General features: G+C 40.2%; 1 protein-coding gene across 6 annotated transcripts in view; it reads right to left on the bottom strand.

Annotated features, from left to right (window-relative positions):
• Window positions 1-4799: 4799 nt before the first annotated feature.
• Window positions 4800-18889, bottom strand: part of ect2 (epithelial cell transforming 2) — an 87905-nt gene continuing 73815 nt past the window's right edge. For 3 of the 6 annotated variants that reach the window (XM_066708811.1, XM_066708812.1, XM_066708813.1), the window contains 3 exons: window positions 15359-15505; window positions 10281-10642; window positions 5642-5730 (listed from right to left, as the gene is read on the bottom strand). In XM_066708811.1, the coding sequence (XP_066564908.1) occupies window positions 10295-10642; window positions 15359-15505 (495 nt within the window). In that variant the 3' untranslated portion in view covers window positions 5642-5730; window positions 10281-10294. Of the gene's footprint in view, window positions 5731-10280; window positions 10643-15358; window positions 15506-18889 lie in introns of all 6 variants that reach the window. The other 3 variants (XM_066708814.1, XM_066708817.1, XM_066708816.1) reach the window with 2 other exon arrangements.

Below are 18889 nucleotides of genomic sequence, written 5' to 3'. Positions count from 1 at the left end.
TTCCTTATTTTATCACTGTGAGATCTAGGAACATTAAAAACTAAAACATAGGTTGTTTTGTGTATGTATGGTTATCATTGTAATGGTTGTTATTTTAAAGAGAGGTTAACATATTTATGCCCATTTGTTTGTTTTGGCACCCCCCCCAGGATTAAGGGACCCCCCATAAAGTCTAACCCAATTTGAACACTGCTACAGAACATCGTAATTACAGAGCCAGCAATAGGGACCACCGCAGGGACCACTCCGACCACTGGCTATATTACCATTCAGCAGTGTCCTGACCACGCCAGCCACCAGAGAAACGTGTTATGTTATCGTAGCAGACGTTAAATTAATTAATTATTAAATACTGGCAATAATTGATTAATACGAGCTGATATACATATGTATTACTGTCCTTGTTGGTAATATTGATAAATATAAATATAACTGACATTATATCCGAAACCATTGATTATAATGTTATAGTGCTAGGCGACTTACAAAATGTAAGAGCAATACAAAGTGCAATAATACAGTACAGTTCAAAGCATAATGCAATTTACAAATTCCAATAGATATGTATTATTAAAAATACAATTACTTTCAAAAATAAAGACAAAAACAACAGCAATAACAAAAATATATACAGAAACATAACGTACTAACGCCAACTAAAACCAAACAACGATAAGCGTAGTCTTCCTCAAAAGACTGGCTGAACTCGCAATTCAAAGCACAGCAATCAGCATAAGGTGCTCAGCGAGGAGTCCGGGGAACAAGAGAGACCACTCCGCAGTGGACCGCAGCACTCCTGGAACCACTTCAAGGACCACTCGGACCACTCACTCGATATGGTCCGAGTGGTCCGGACCACGGACCACGGACCACAGAATGATGTAACCCCTACTGCGTACATAAAATGGAGTAAAATGGAGAGGCTGAAGAGAGTGCAAATGGTGAAGGGTACCCTGGATGGAGGCAGGGGGGTCCCGGACGTTGTGCGGCTGATAAAGGCGCAGGGGCTGGCATATGTGGTCAAGAATATCCAGGCTGCTGGCAAGAAAGTGAGTTTTATGAACCGCTTTTATTTTGCCAGCAGCCTGAGACCATTCGGCCTCTGCGCCATGGATAACACCAGGCCGCACTCGTGGGATCCCCCGCCGTTGTACAGGGCGCTCCGAGCCTTTGCGCTCAAAGTAGGCCTCCATAAAGTCGTGCTGGCCTCCTGGGATTATAAGACCATCTGTAGCCAGATGAGATCTACCCAGGAGACCAGCCGGATAGAATATTTCCCTCCCGAAACCTGCCGGTTTATCTGGGCTAACGCTACGCATGTTTGCCTCACAAACACGCAGAAAGATGTCTCCTGGATGGCTGTGAGTCGGTGTCTCCCCACCCGAGTGTTCATGCACAGAAGGGGCCTAGCCCCTTATGACATCTGCCCCTACAAGGGTTGCCTGGGGAAGGAGACGGAGGCTCAAATCTTTAGGGATTGCCCTTCCGCCTGCAGGGTCTGGCTCCTGTTTTCTCCGTTCCTCCACAGGTTTGCCGTTCCTGTGCGGGCGACCGCCCAGCAGATCCTATATGGTCCAGCCAGGGGATTGACATCTTCCACCCTGAGGTGCTGGTGGTGTGTCATCTGCGCAGTGAAACAGGCCCTGTGGGAGGGACGGAACATCTGTCTGTTTAATAAGCAGGAGCTGGACCCATGGGGCATGGTACTTATAAGGGACTATGTCAATCTGGAGGTCCATCAGAGGGGCAAGGAGGAAGCCTTTAGGAACTGGCAGATACAAGATCTGGGGGAGCTCAGGATCCCATGATGGGACCCACCTCCGGGGACGGCCATCTCCCCCTGCTGGAGCCCGAGTCCAAGATCTTTTAACCCTTTTTATGAATGATTGCCTTTTAAAATGAATTTTAAAAATCGAATTTTAACTGTTTTTAAAGATTTAGTTGTTTTTAAAGCACTAGTTGTTTGGTTTTTTTTGGTTTAGTTTTGTTCTAATTTTTTTGTCAAATACATTGACCGTCTGGATTTAATTTTAAACGCATTGGACCGTTTTGGTTTGTTTTTTATTTTATCATTTTAATTGTTTTTTTATTTGTCCAGTGCATTTTCAGTTATTTTCAATGTATTTGACTCTTTTGTTGGTAGCATTTTTTGCTTTAATCACATTTGTTTTATTGTTTTGTTTAAGCACGTTTATTTGAGTTTATTTGTTTATATTATCAGCTCTTTTCATAAGCGGCATGATCTCGGAGCACTTGGAGGACATATATGGCATGGCATCCTCTGACTCTTCAAAATGCTCGAGCCCTTCCGAAGCAGCAAGCAAGACCATGTTGTCTGTGTGCTCCAACTGCAAGCTTGCCTCATAGGGTGCTGGCTGAGCACAGGGAATAGAGGAAGCAAGGTCGTCTGCCTGGGTAGACAACGCCTGAGGAGGTGGTGCAGGATGGAAGAGGCACTCCCTCATCTGCATTTCCAGGCTAGGAATAGAGACATGTTGCTTTTCGAGTGCAGAAAAAATCTGCTCCCACTGTTCAGCACCAGGGGAAGAGGGTCGATGATTCCTACTCCTATGCCTAGGCATGGGGGAATGGGATGAGGATAACGAAGAGCAGTTGCATGAGGTTAAGGGCGAGGCAACTTTATGTTAAGGTAGTGTTGCTGTCCGTGCTGGCCTTCCCCTGTCCAGATGCCCAAGCTGAAAGATGGTCACCAGAATCCCCCCTGCCTGCTGCGCTCCCTAGAGCAGCACTGAGATCGACCACTCTCACATAAAGGAGAGCGGGAGTCAGGTCTAGGGATTCTTAGTCCCACAGTAGGTCTCAAGGAGGCTGAGGACACCGAGGACACAGACTGGCACTGGGCCCGGCTGAGAACTGCATTTCTCTGGAGCTTAGAGCACTGTTCACAAGAGGAGTGTTCTGTTAAAGCCTGGTCTGAATGTTCCTAGGTCCAAGGCAGAGCACTCAGAGCTCATGGTTGTCTGCAGAGGGAAAACAATTTGGACAGCACTTGCAAGTATGAAACATCTCTTCTGCCATTGTACACACACCAATGGGAGAACAAGCAAAACGACAGCTCTGAATGGAGAAGAATAAACCAAGAGCAGGGCTAGATTTTTTTTTTTATACCAGCAACAAATCTGCGGAATGAAAAAGGTTCAATGCATAAGAAAAATGAATACTCAACGAACAATGCGGAGTTCTGTACGTCTGAAGGAAAAAAAAAAAAAAAAAAGTAATGGTGTCTGCTCCTACACTTTTATATTTTCAGTGATGTAGGAGTCACTATCATGAGATTTGGTATAGATGTTCCAGAATTCTGTGTTCTTAAAGGGTAAATAACCCATTAGTGATGGTTAGTTAATATTTCATATTTGAAAAGGAACCTTAAAACCAATTTTCTAATTATCAAGTTTAATCATAATTTTGACTAATGACTTAAATGAAGAATCCTTAAAGAAAAAGCAGGAACATCTTGAGGAAACTTAAAACCCTGTTTAAAAGCCCGATTTATATTATAAGCAAGACTGTACACAGATCAGAGAAGACTCTCACAACCCCAGGTGTGGTCCTGCAGGTCTTATAGGTCTCCCTGAATTAGCAGCAGCTGAAGACCTGGGAAATGTGTTAATCAGATTATTAGTTGAATTAGATCGTTAAGAATTCATGTAGAATGAAGACAATTGCCTACTTGTGGGAAGACTGCATTCCAGGAAGACAGCTCAACCAGCCTCTGGAGAACAAGGGTGGAAATGCACCAAAGGAATCTCAAGAGGTTGAAGAGCCAATATTCATGTTTAATATAAGATGTATAATATTTTAGATTAGAAATAATAATATGCAGACTGAGCAAATTAGATTTGTCAAGCTAGCAACAGGCAGTTGTCCAGAGGATATGCTCTGGACATTCCTCTCTCCACTTTGAATTCTGTTCATTATGATAAGAGGAACACCCAAACAGATAAATAGCCCACAGATACCAGTTTGCTTAGTGTTTGTTTGGGGTTTCCTGTTCTTCTCTCAAGGCTGAAGATGCTACATTATAGTGATTGATTACCTCATTGTACATTGTTAAAGAAATGTGAGATTGGGCAGTTTGTATGCCACAACAGGAAAACACCTGCTTCCATGATGACCCCCTCCTCAGGAAGACCACCACAAACATTCAGAAACCTGATCAAGACAACACTTTGGGAAATCTGTGACTGCCCCTGCCCACAGACCCACATGTCATGCATTGTATAAAAGCTGTACACTTCTGTTGTTTAATAAGTCTCTGCTGAGGTAGAGTGCTTCCATGTTGGGCCCTTCCAGGCCTGGCATGTTAAATAAATCCATGTTATCATCTGTGCATCAAGACTGTGTGTTCTTCAAGGTGTTGAAGATACAAAAGGAAACTATGAATTATTTTTTATTGTGTTACTCCATTCCACCTGCTTGCCAGGCTACATCAGAGTACCCATGCTCCCAGATAAGCAGCTGTCCAAAGATTAATATAGTTTTTCCCGACCTAGTTTGATGTTTAAGCATTTGTATTGTCAATAGCTTTATTTTCAAATACAAAAGGTTCTGACAGTGAAGACAAAACATATATATGCCAATACAGAAGCAATAATTGCATCAAAAAAATTAAGTAAAAATATTTTTTTACTCTTATTTTATTGCAGTTTTAACATTATAAAACGTTTTTAAAACACTGTCAGAAAGGATTATATTCAATAGTGTTTTTGTTTTTTTAATTATATATCCTTTATAGACTGACAAAAGCCAGAAAATAAGCAAACTACTTGCTACAACAGTTTGAGAGTATATACATTTTAAAACATGGATAAAGTTACATAAACAAATGATTCAGGTACACCTCAGAAACACTATGCACTTTACTATAAAACTAGACTCCAAAATAATGATCTAGGACAGTTACAGGTATGACGCACTGAGGGGATAGATAAAGTGCAAATTTAAATACACATAGATCAAAGAGAAAAAGAGAAACAACAACAAACCTTCGTAAAGAAGGTTTTGGAAAATAAATATGTACACCTTAGGCCCATTACAAAAATGTTCAGTAACCAAAAAGTAACAAAATACACTTAACTGATTTGTTGCTTTAAAACAAACAAAACAACCACATTTTCTGTCCAACTATTCTCTATAACTAAGTGCTGCTATACTTAATCATATACAATTAAACTATATTCAGAGCTTTATAAAAGCTGTACATCTTCTGCATATTGAATCTCTGAAAGCAGCAGATGTGTTTTCCCATACTAACAAACCCATTTACTAATAATTTCAATGGTTCGTCTTGTGCTGCCATGTACTGAAAATAAAAGCCAATGTCTTCTCATCTGATAAAATTAGATAACTACAACCCTGTTCATGAGTTTATAGTTAATACTGTTGGACATCTTTAAAAAGTAAAATATTTCAGCACACTTGGTCAAATATAAATCTACGTTTCTTTTGTGCACAAAACATGAAAAACATGGGTTAGGTCAGTTATAACAGGGTATGTGTTAATTAAATAGTTGGAAACAGGTCACCATCAGTACCATTACAATTGGGTTAATCATGTTATTCCACAAATGGATTTCAAATAAGCAAAACAAAAAAGTTTTACAGTAGAACCACAGTTACTTATATGAGGTGGGTAGTAGATCGACTGAAGGTGTGATACTTCTTTTCAAACATTGAAGGAAGACTGACCATGGAAGGAGAATGGATTCCCTGCAAAGCAAAACAAACAAATGAATTAGATCAAATACAAAATTAAGACACTCAAAAGGAGATTAAATCAAACAAGTAAAGGATTTCAAAGACAATGTGGCTTTTACTTGGAAAAACTTGACCCTCTCTAAAGACTCACTTCTAAGCTATCCAGGTCATATAATATTGAACATCACTATACTTACACAACAAATCTCTCCAAAATGCATGCAGATGCAGGTGACCAATCAAACAGGCTTTTTTGGCAATGATACTACAGGAAGGATTTTGCACAAGCTGCAGGGTGGAATGTGTTTGTCTTGCAGCATATACAGTTAAAATATGTGCTTTCACATACAGGGGGTTCTGCATAACTGGGCTACACAGGCCTCTGCCGTTTCCAGAAATGCATTTACTGCTGAAACTGAAGAGGTGTTTTATGTGCCACCACTGAATATTCCAATAACAAGAAAATGTATAAACAAATGCAATCCCTTTCCATCTTTCTCAAGTGCTGGCTTATTATAGCCGACTATAGCCACGAGTCAGGCAATATTTTCCCATTAGTAGAGTGTGGATCATCCACTAGGGGCACCACCCCCACCATAACAGAACGTGAGAAACCAACAAGAAGCAGAAAAACGTCTATGCACATTTAAGTGCAAATTATGCATTTTATGGAAGAGAAAAAAAAAAGCCAAAATAACTGGTTATGCTCATTTCATTTATATAAACCTCCATGCAACCCCACCAGAGCATCTCAGTATCCACTGGAGAAGGGACAAGGAGGGCAATAGAGAGCAAGTAACAGACTAGACAAATATACTGGCTTATGAATCCCTGCTTTGGCAACAAACCTTAACCATGAATATGAATATGATTGGCAGTGGATGTTTAGTGAAAGATCTGTTTACACAGTGTAGGTACGCTCAACAAGGAGCTAAGGTTTTGCTTTGGGTTTTCTTTTGCTTTTTTTTACGACTCCTGTTGTATGGCAGCCTACCCCAAAAGGTAACACCATCTTTCCATGTGTTACATTAAACCATGACTGTAAAAGAAATGCTATTGAACACCATGCTGTACAGCCAAGTCCATTTTGAATGGAGAACTCTCCCTGAAAAATGTAAGATCAAGGAGTTAGGCCCAGATCAATGAAATATTGTACAACAGGACATTCTGTAGAACATGGTACAAGAAAAAGTCCTGGTTAAGTGTCATGAAGCACACCTCGGAAAAGACCACAAAGCACGAACAGGGTAAAACACATATGTAGCATGTGGTACACCTAGTTAGGCAGCTATGTTAACTTTGCCTGACTTAACTGGATGAGGACTGCAGAAACAGAACTCTAAAGCACAATGAAGAGGTAGATGGGAACATACAGTACTGTGCAAAAGTTTTAGGAAGGTGTGAAAAAATGCTATGATGTAAGAATGCTTTCAAAAATAGACATGTTGATAGATTATATTTATCAATTAACTAAATGCAAAGTGTGTGAACAGAAATCAAATCCATATTTGGTGTGACCACCCTTTGCCTTCAAAACAGCATCAATTCCTCTAGGTACACTTGCACAGTCAGGGATTTTGTAGGCATATAGTCAGGTGTATGATTAAACAATTATAACAAACAGGTGCTAATGATCCTTGATTCAATATGTAGGTTGAAACACAATCATTAACTGAAAAAGAAACAGCTGTGTAGGAAGAATAAAACTTGGTGAGGAACACCCAAACTTAGCTAACAAAGTGAGGTTGCTGAAGACCGCTTACTGTCAAAAGTCATACACCATGGCAAGACTGAGCACAGCAACAAGATACAAGGTAGTTATACTGCATCAAAAAATACAAAAAATACGAATATGCTAAGCTTACTCAGCCTTTTATGCATTTATAATTTGACACAATAAGGGTTTCCCCCTTACTCATTCATTACGAGGACATAAGGTGCTACATTAAATTAAAATGCTAGATTAATTTCTGTATTGTGGACATGATTTTCACTGCTTGCCAACTGCAGGAAAAATGCAGAGCAAAAACAAAACATATTTGTTGCCTTTGTGGAGCTCTCCAAAGTGTTCAACACAGTTAATTGTGAACTCCATTGAAATGTTCTCCTGCATTATGGCTGCCCAGAGAAGTCTGTGAAAATTCTGTGCTTCTTCCATGAGGGGATGATGGCCATGGTGACTGTTGGCGGTCAAGAGTGGACAACTTTTAAAGTAGGAACTGGTGTAAGACAAGGTTGTGCACTTGCACCAGTCCAATTTAACGTCTTTCTCCTGTGCGTCACAACACTTCTGCACAAGGATATAGTAACAAGTATTTCTGGATTTCAGACTGGATGGTAATCTATTTAACATCAGGAGGTTCTACACTGTCACAAAACTCACATCCCAGCGTGTCCTTGAGCTTCAATATGCAGATGACTGCTTTTGTGGCACATATCCCAACCTCGCTGCAAGCCACCCTAACAGCAGCAGTCAGAGCATACACCAGAATGGGACTGTCAGTTAATATTTTACAAAGTCCTGTGTCAGGGATTTTCCAGTACTCTACCTGAACCAGACATCTTCATCTCAGATTCTAAACTTGCCATCATATCATACTTTAAATACCTGGGAAGCATCCTCTCTGAAGACTGTACCATCAACCAGGACATCCAGTACAGAATCAAACAAGCCTCATGCTCTTTTGGACGACAGAGAAAGAGAGTCTTTAATAACAACAATCTGCTCTTTCAGACCAAAGTTTGTCTATCAGGTAGTACGTATGTACTGTACGGATATGAAACCTGGACTGTTTACACCCGGCATCTGAAACTGCTTGAATCCTTTCATATTAAATGCCTGTAATGCATTCTGAAGTTAACCTGGCATGACCATGTTCTGCAGAGAGCCAACTGCAGGAGCATTGAGGTCACCATCACTCACTGCCAGCTACAATGGCTCGGTCAGAATACCAGTGGATCACCTCCCGAAGCAAATGTTGTATGGCCAGATGCATACAGAGTACCGCTCTGCAGGAGGGCATAAAAAAAAAAAATACTAGAAGACCATCTGAAGTCACTATAACGGTGCGGGATCAGTAGTCACTCCTTTGAGGCTACTGCTGCAAATCGCTCAGCCTGGCGACAACTGTGCCATGAAGGAGTCCAGCTGTCTGAGGAGCGAAGGATCGAGAGACAACTGGTGAAATGTCTGAGAAGGCACATGGCCATGGCTACACCCACCCAAATGAGCTCTTTGTTTGCTCTGTCTGTAGCAGACAGTGTGCATCCCGCATAGGTTTATACAGTCATCAAAAAAGCTCACAAGCAGTAGTGGAAGTCATCTTTGGTTATGAAGGACAACCTGATGTATGGACGGATGGATGGATGGATGGATGGACGGACAGTTTATTATAAATATACTATGTATGAGTGGATCATTTTTCATTCATTTTGTGGGATATTTTTAATTTTATTCATGTTAGAAAAATAGTCTGATATAGAATTGGTGTAATGTAAAACCCTTGATCAATGTGGTTTTGGGGATATTTGCTGCGCAGTGGTGGGGTAATCAAACTTTTGGACGATCTCGGGTGATCTTAATGCCATTATGGTTGGATGGGAAATTCTGCTTATTGAAGGCTGTGATGATGGTCCCAAATCATCACTGCTACATTGTTGCATTTTCCCTGTTGCCAGACACCACAACATTGTCACCACCTTTAGCTCTGCTAAAAGTGCTGCATTTCTGACAGTGGGGGAAGAAACTGCATTTCTGACTAGTTCAGTAACAAACAATATTCCATTCCATATTCCAATCTATATCACCGCAGTAACTATCATAAAATCGCTGTAACATGTCTTTCCTTTCACAGAAGGTGCGCTGACATCCTCCTCTTATTGCTGCCATCTGCCAACTCCGAACTAGTTAGGGGACCTAGTGAGGACCATATAGTTACTAAAGTGTTGTTCTCTTCAACAGACCTGATGCTGATTTCGCTAATTTGTCATCAAAACTTTCCTCACAGCGTCTCTTCTGGTTTAAAAAAATGGCAGTTGAACTTGAGCAAGTAACTTTTGGTGGGGACAACATTATCCTGCCCCCCCGGCCCCTAACGTCACGGGCTCCTTGGCTCTAGACCAGCAGGTTTATGGTATCAGCACTTGCACCATCTCTGTGGAAAAGTGCTATGTGATTAGAGGGCACACAACATTCCTTCCCCAGCACTGCTGCTGTTCTATGGAACTGACTGAGCTTAACAATTCCAGCTTAACAATTTCTTGATCTTGCTTATTAAATATAAATTATAATAAGGGGAGCTAAAATGGATCGACCCTGGGCTAAAATCAATCAATATGGAGCTAATGGCAATGAAAAGCCAAACAATTTCACAAACAAACAAAAATATTCAAGACAACGATATACATCTCCCTCAGGAAAACAGAATGAGCCCACAGCCCCGTGCAGAAACCAAAACGCCATTTTAGCGTGCGTCTCACAAACAAGTGTTCCCGTTTTAACCCTGTTTTCTTCCCAGGTGAAAAATCCCACAGACTAAATCAAAAACCAAGGCAATGCTCACTTCAAGCAATGCTGTTATAAGAGGATTTCTTTGTTGGCGTCTACAGGGGAGGGTTGAGGGTCCCTCTCGACGCTCTGCGGGCCAGTCTCCCAAACCTCTGGCAGGGGTGCTGCTGCTGTCACCAGAACTGTGGGGCTCTCGGCGCTGGGGGGAGCTTTTGAAGGACTGGAGGCCTTGCAAAGAGTAGCCTGCTCTGCACCCCTGTGACTAGGAGGCGGGCACTCAGGGCTGATGGGGGTCCTAATGCAAATTGGGACACGGGGCCTATGACCTGGAGAGCTGCCGTCTAGAGAGTTGGAGCGCTGCACATTGACGTGACGGGATGAGCCATTGAGGCTGAAGGTGGAGGAGGAGCGGGACATCTACAGACAAGGGATAAGGAACAGGAATGCATGGTATTCAATTGGTTAGTTAGTTTGGACACTAAAGAGTAACTTCTACAGCGGATTGAATTGCCATTCATTTTTATAGTTAAATTGTTCTGCTTCATGTAAATGTAGTAAAATGTATGCTTGACAATCTGTGCGACCCATTTGGTCTAACTTTAAACATGGTGAACCTGACAAAAAATAATAATGTTTTTAAATAAAAGTGCAGGGCCTTGCCTCCCCTGTTCAATTGGCATACTCTAGACAACCAACTCTCTATTATTCTTAAATCCGCACCCCCACCAGAAACTATTAAAATGTAGAACTAAAATATGGGAGCCTGTAATTGAAGGTTGACATAAGAAAAAAGTTTACAAATGACATTCAACCCATCGTGTTCGTATGGTGTCCATTAATAACTAAGTGATCCAAGGATCATATGCAGTCTATTTTTGAATGTTCCCAAATTTTCAGTCTTGAGCGCCTTGAAGCCCAATTTCCATTCATGTGCCCGGGTCCGTGTGTCCCTGCAGATCTGGGAAACCTCCTCTGGTTTGATGTGGTCAATGCCTTTCATGATCGTGAAAACTTGAATCATGTCCCCACGTAGGCTTCTCTGTTCTAGGTTGAAAAGGTTCAGTTCCCTCAGTCTCTCCGTGTATAACATTCTGAAATGCCTCTAGAGCAGCGATATCGTTCTTGAAGTGTGGTGCCCAGAACTGTACACAGTATTCCAGATGAGGTCTAACTAGTGCATTATACAGTCTTAACATTACTACCCTTGTTTTAAATCCTACAGTTTTTGACAATATACCCTAGCATTTCATTTGCGTTCTTTATTGCCCACATTGTTTGGTTGGGGAAAGTAATGAGTCCACATAAACTCCTAGGTCTTTCTCATGTATTACTTCTTCCAGTTCTATCTATTTCAAACATGGTGTAATTATAGTGGACATTTTTGTTACCTGCATGTAAAACCTTGCACTTGTCCACATTGAATTTCATCTGCCAGGTATCAGCACACAATTGAATATTATCCAAGTCCCTTTGAATAACCTGTGCTGCCGAGATTGTAGCTGCTGAGCCACCTAAATTTAATATCTGCAAATTTAACAAGTTTGCTAACTAATCCAGACTCCAGATCATTAATATAGATTAGAAAAAGCACAGGACCTAATACTGATCCCTGTAGAACTCCACTAACAACCTCACTCCAGTCACTCCTCACTCATCTTATTGACACCCTCCGTTTCCTATACATCAGCCAGTTCATAAAAGATCTCTGACAATCTAAGTATATCATATCATATATGCAATTGCATGTTTAAAAAAAAAAAAAAAAAAAAAAAAAAAAAAATCCAAAATGTTACAAGTAATATAGATGAGACTAATTGGTCTCTAATTTCCTGACTCAGTTTTGTCCCCTCTCTTGTGGAAAGTTATGACATTTGCAATTTTCCAATCTGTTGGCATATCCTCTGTTCTAAGTGTCAATTGGAATATTTTAGTTAGCGGCCTATAAATTGTTTCCCTTATTTCTTTAAGTATGGTTGGAAATAAAGCATTTGGCCAAGGTGATTTGCTTGTTTTTAATTCTGCTAGTCCCTTTAGTACCTCCTGCTCATTTATTCTGATCTCAGAGTTTGACTGGACTGATTGTTAACCTGTGGCATGTTATCCATTTGTTTTTTTTGTAAAAACCTCTGTGAAATACTCATTTTGAACATTTGCCACATCTTGTTAATTTTCCAAGATACTTCCATTTGTGCCATTTATCCATTTCACTTCCTCCTTTATTGACCTCTTGCTGTTATAGTATTGAAAAAAGCTCTTTGCATTAGTGTTAGCTCCAAGAGCTATGTTTCTTTCTATTCCCCTCTTCGGGGGAGAATAATTATTAAGGTTCCCATCTATATGTTACCTGTCTATGTATTTAATACACTTACAGAAATACATTAAAACAATGCCAAAGCTAACTCCCAATGACAATAAGTAGTAGATATACAAAGATAAACTCATACATAGTGACTAAACTGAATGCTCAGCGATGCCCAGTATTCACTTAAATAAAAGTACATTAAAAACAGTTAAACTTACAGACTTAAAATTACATTACAATAAAATTAAAACTATTTTTGCACCTAAAGATGTAAAAAAGTCTCATCCAAATCTGTGTCCTTTTTAGTGGCTTCCTTAGCCCTGCTTCTGACTGCTAAGGTTGGATATGTTAGGCTGGTAGTTTTTTGTCATCAAATGCAAATGCATCAGAATGGTCAGTGGTCAGACGGCTTCTAACTGGACTTAGTGTTGGTTTCATTTGTGAAAACATCTGTTCACAGCGGTAAGTAGACACAAATGTTGACAACAAGGCAAAAGCTAACTTTTTCATGAGGTGTACTTCGAAGGAAGGGAAGATCAACATTCCATGATCTTGGTTTGCCTGCCACTTTCACTGCAGAGATTTGAACTTTGATACCCAGATACATTAGCTTTGGAAATTTGAAAGTTCCAATTAAAATCCATTGATGTCCATCCATTCAAAATACAAAAGTTGTATGTCATTTTCGTTGTATTGTCAGGGTTTCCAAGAAATTAAAACATGGGTCCTTTGTCTTGAAAGTCTTGGAATCGTCCGGTGAACTCATCTTTAAGCTGTCCCATGTATTTGCATACGTCTTCAGTGATCAATCGATGCTGTTCTGAATGGGTTTTCAGACTGGGGAAGTAATGAAAAGTAGATGTTTCGATATCTCGCCAGAAAACTGATAACTTAGCACAGAAAGTTTCCAGTCTTCGTACAGTTAAAGAACGGCTTTCTCTGTCCCTTGTAGCTTAGTATTCAGGTTGTTTAAGTGTGATGTGATGTACGTCAGAAACATCAATTTTGTCAGGCATTTGTCATCTGTTAGGTCTGCATTTTGTTGATTGCTTTCTTCAAGGAAGAGTGTGATGGATTCAAGACATGCAACAAATCGCTTAAGCACGTTACCTCGACTAAACCAGCGTACATTACTTGGACAAGTGCGTCTGCTAATAAATAAATAATAAAAATAATAATAAATTGAAAGCCCTCTTCCCTACACCAGGATTTCAACCATGTGTTGAACTTTCTGATCTCTGCCTCTCCCTGGCCCGGCACGTTGTACCAGAAGTATTTCATTGAAAACTACCATGGAGGTTCTGCTCCTTATTTTCTTACACAACTCTTTAAATTTGTCTTGCAGAACCTCTGGCGTAACCTTTCCTATGTCATTAGTTCCAATGTGGACCATGACCAGTCCATCCCCCCTGGTTTCGACCAGTAGCCCGTCTACTAGTTTAGGGAGATCTGCAACCTGAGCACCAGGCAGGCAAGATACTATGTGGGTCTCCTTATTACTAGAACACACTGTGTGATCTATGCCTCTAAAAATTGAGTCTACTATAACCATCTCCCTGTTCTGGGAGGGAGTGGGCACTATGGTGCTCTGGTGTTCTCTGTGTCCAGCAGTTGGAACTTGCTGGGCATTTCTAGCTCATGGGTAATCTTTTGTGTGTGCACACCCTTTTCAGCAGTTATGACCTACTTTAACCCAGCTGTGCTCTGCACTTTCCTGCTCTAAGGGCTCAACCTTCCTAGGTTTTGGCATGCACACCGTCTCTCTCATGGGCTGACAGACCATTTCTTCCATATCACTAATACAGCACAGATCAGCAAGCTGAGCCTCAAGATCGCAGACTCTGATCTGTAGGTCCTCAACATGCTGACAACGTTTACAGAATAAATCTTCCTGGCTGAGATCATCAAGGAAGGCAATCATTCTGCAAACTTGACACTATAGTGGCCATATGTTTCTAAATTTAGGTAGTTCTTGGTGTCCTAAAAAAATCCTTGTTTTTTGTCCCCAATTCACCTGCTTGATGTTGTTACAGAGAAACAGCACAGCTGCTTAAGTCCCTTTGTTTTAGCTACCTGCCACCAATTGACACCTAGCTGACTCCACCTCCAAATTCCTTGACTAGGTCACATTTCCAACATGGAAGCTTTACTAATTAACTACAATTAAGGCAAAATAGGAACAAGATTAACTTCAATTAAGGGAAAACTAAAAACAAGATTAGGAATGCTAAAACTGTTTGAAAGTAGAAACAAAATAGCTCTCTATCACCTGTCCTGTGTCTGACTTCTAAACACTTCTGACACCAAGGCTAATGAAAGACTGCTACAATTTATACAAACATAAGCAATTGTACTATTACCATTTCAGCACACTACATACAAAGAACCCTTCTTGGGGTGGGGGCATGTAAAGCATGAAATGTTGTGCCATAAATGTTGTGCCATTCAGGGTAAAAAGAGGAGACATTGATAAACGTAACTTTTGTGAACCAGATCTAAGGGCACCTTGGAACATACTAAAAGTAGGGCCTGTCACCACGTTACTAAATGCACAGTTTAGATGAACCAGCACTCCAACCTTGGCCATAAAACTTTGCATAATGTCATCACACACACCTCCTTCGCTATGTCACTCCATGGAGAGGCAAACCTGCACAGTAAAACTGGACTAAAAGGCAGTAAAATAAATAAAAAATAAAACCCCACAGGTTTCCTGAACTGGGGCCGCAGGTTGCATGTCCTCACAAATTACTGCCTTCACACAACCTCCGTAGCTGCTATCCAATCCATACACTACTCTGCACTGCACACTATGGCTGGCCAACCCTTACAGCTAGAGTGGAGGAGCTGACCAGACGGCCCCCAGTGTAGTTCTCCAAGCCGGCAGTGGGGCTCTTCCCATCAGGGGTGCGGGTCACCATGAAGGCCCTCTGGATCACGCGCTTGGGAGTTTTCGTGAAGGAGAAGGCTCTTGTCACCTGGGAAAAAATAAACAGATGTGTCTGCTTGAATCAGTATGTCAATAATAAGAGACTGATCTTTCAAATTGGTTACCTTTTTAGGGCTTCCATGCACGAAGTGCACAAAGTGCCTATTGTTTTTGTTAGGATTTTTAGGGGGCCATACAACAAAGTTGCTGGAACCCTATTGTTATTGTTAGGATTATTATTAGGCTTCCATGCACGAAGTGCTGGAAGCCTATTGTTTCTGTTAGGATTTTTATTAGGCTTCCAGGTCCAGGATGCCTGGAAGCCTATTGTTGTTGTAAGGATTTTAATTATTAATATATATATTTTTTTTCTTCCGCCAGAATATATTCAAATGCCTATAACTTTTGAACCGCTTTGTGAAAACTCACCAAACTTGGTATGAGTGTAGGGGTCTATGGTATGGTCACTCGAATGCAATATGGTGGCCTAAAGTCACATGGTTTGGCAGCCATCTTGAATGTAGTCTAAAAAAATTGACTTTTCAAACATTGTTTTATCAGGAATGGTAAAGAGTTGAGTTATGAAATTTTTTCTAAATAGTGTGTTTATGTCAATATTTGATTTGGATATAACAGAAAAATGAGAAGTCACATGGTGTGCCCACAATGTTTGATTATGCTGAAAACACTTCAGCCTCAACTCCTTATACACCATTTGACTGGCTGATGTGTGCTTTGGTATACAGCATCTGTGGACTATTCTATACACATTCTATAAGAAAAGCTCCTACATGAAGAAATATGGGAGCAATGAACAAATGTTCTACACAAAAAGTCAATTTTGTCCAATTTTCTGATTGTAATGACACACTGTCACCACTTGTGGCAGCATAGATCATATTTTTCACTGAAAAAACAAGATTCAGGCGCAATCTTTGGCATGTACATTGTAAAACCTAAGAACTATCAGTCATTTGCAACAGTATTACAATGGAAAGTATTCGTTTAAAACACACAGACACTTTTGCAAGCAAATACAAATAGTGTAAACTGAGATTTGTTATAGTGAGGGATTGTTTCAGCTGTAGAGAAGCTGTGGAGAGAAGCGAGAGAAACCGAAAGTGAAACTAAAACATACAATTAAATGTGATTCACAACACACGAATATACAAGTTATTAAAATAAATACATGAATACGAACAGTGGGACAACAGCAATGACATCTGAATCTGCAGCAGTGGGTTATTGCTGTCAATTTAAAGTCATTTCAAACAGAGATCACAACGAGTGCATGACTTCCTGTTTATATCATGTTACCGATTCAACATGGGGGGGGGGCATGACTTTGTGCTCTTCTCTCTCAGTGAAATCGTAACTTATGGTGATATGTTATATACCAAACTGTGCAGAATCGCTTTTGAAAGAGTGAACATAAGACGTGTACTGTGCGAGCTAAACCCAGACATACTCGGTCAGGCGCAATAGTAAAAACAAATTGGAGCTATTTGCTCCTTAGTGATATACTTTGCTTTTCCAGCTGTAAATATATATAACACACACATCAGAAATCAACGTGATAACTATATGAAACACCAGGCATGCAACTAAATAAGCTTGAGAAGGTAAATGCAAATCGAAGAGCCGCAGAAATCTAAAGCTACTTAAATGGTTAGATTGTGTTTTAAAGTACACAAAATAAAACTTAGAGAATCAAGTGTTTACTACTATATTATGATATTAGAGGTATTGATGGTATTACTAATGTAATTAAATTGATATATTTAAATCAAATAAGTAGTTGCTTTATTGAGATTGTAGCTGGCTTGTTCCTTAAAATATTTGACCACAAGAGGGGGAACTTGACCATGAATACTCTGCTTACCAAAACCTTTAAGCAAAAACTGTTGTCAACATGTGTCTTCATCTGATTAATATTTTTATGAGTCTGAAACCATACATTTCTCGACTGCAAGCACCTGGAATGCTCAAATGTTGCATGCAACTTCTAGTTATTATTAGGCTTCCATGCACGAAGTGCAAAACTTCCGCCAAAACTTCTAATGCCCCTAAAATGCTCATATATGCATTAAAACTCATGAAACTCGCATGTGTTGTAGACACCACTTATACCTACAAATGCAGTGAAAACTACACGTGTCGGTCACATGGTGCCACAGCGAAATTGTGAAATGCTACAAAAATCTTCTCCAAAACCAACAGACACATGCATATACCACTTCACACACTTGCATACCTCATGCCCCACTATTACGCTTGTTCATCAGCAGTTGCTCGGTCTCACGCATTGTCAGCCAGGCTGCGTTTTCTGATTCAAGCTTTGATGCCTTCTACTCCATGCCACTTATACCCACTGTGACACAAATTGGTATGCATGACACTAGTACAGAGTACTACCAAGGTTGTTAAAGGCGAGTTGCCCCAGTGAAAAACCTGGCTGCTGTGGGCTAATGAAAAAAAACGTACGCCCCGCTTCAGACAAGTTACACATTTCCTGCACACTGGAATGCAGTACGCACATGAAACTGAACATTGAACATAAAACCAGATAATTAAGTTTGTGAGGTACAAGGTTAGGCCGCAATTTAACATGTGTCCGTGTGAAAAAATGAAAACAGCTAGTACTCCGGAACTCTAAAGCCCAGTGCCCTGAAACTTTGCATGTATTACATAGACACAGCTATCTATAACGTCTGCAAGAGGCAAGTGACTGTGTGCAACAACATGGCAGCCACAAGAAAATGACTGTGCACGAATGCAAAATACGCGTATTTATAGAAGTATGACATTGACCAAAGAAAAACAAAATTCAAAAACTCACCAAATTGTGTTACAATATGTCACTTATGACAGCAAATATATTCAGAACTATAGCCTAATGTACTTAAATTGTCAGTGATTAAACTAGTAGAAAGATCTGTCAAAGTTGATGAAGCCAAGTTGATAGGACACAAAATCTGGCTGCTGTACACCAACCAAAATGAAAGCTTCACATGTCAGTCACATCATGACATTCCTTATGCAGACCTCTACCTCCGTCATGTGGCCAAACTTGTGAATTGCATTCTGCATCTTGAATGACAATGAAAACTTCACATATATGCTAGAATTAAGTGAAAAATACAATGGTACCTTAAATAATTGATGCAAGCAATCAAGCAATTAATATTATACTTCACTGACATTGAAATACACTCAAGTGACAAAAGATTGAAAACCTCAAATCTATACTACATTGGATTAGAATTGAAAATTACACGTTTAATAACATATGCATTTAAACAACTGCCTGCTCAAATCTGAAGCCTTAAAAGTTGCATGCAACTTTTGTTCCATTTAATGATTGCTTTTTTTTTTTTTTTTTGCATACAGAGAAACAGGATGGTCAAGCAGTTACAAAAAGCTTTTTGCTTCA

The sequence above is a fragment of the Amia ocellicauda genome, chromosome 7 (genome assembly GCF_036373705.1).
Source record: "Amia ocellicauda isolate fAmiCal2 chromosome 7, fAmiCal2.hap1, whole genome shotgun sequence".
NCBI lineage: Eukaryota > Metazoa > Chordata > Actinopteri > Amiiformes > Amiidae > Amia > Amia ocellicauda.
This window is presented reverse-complemented; position numbering and strand designations above follow the sequence as displayed.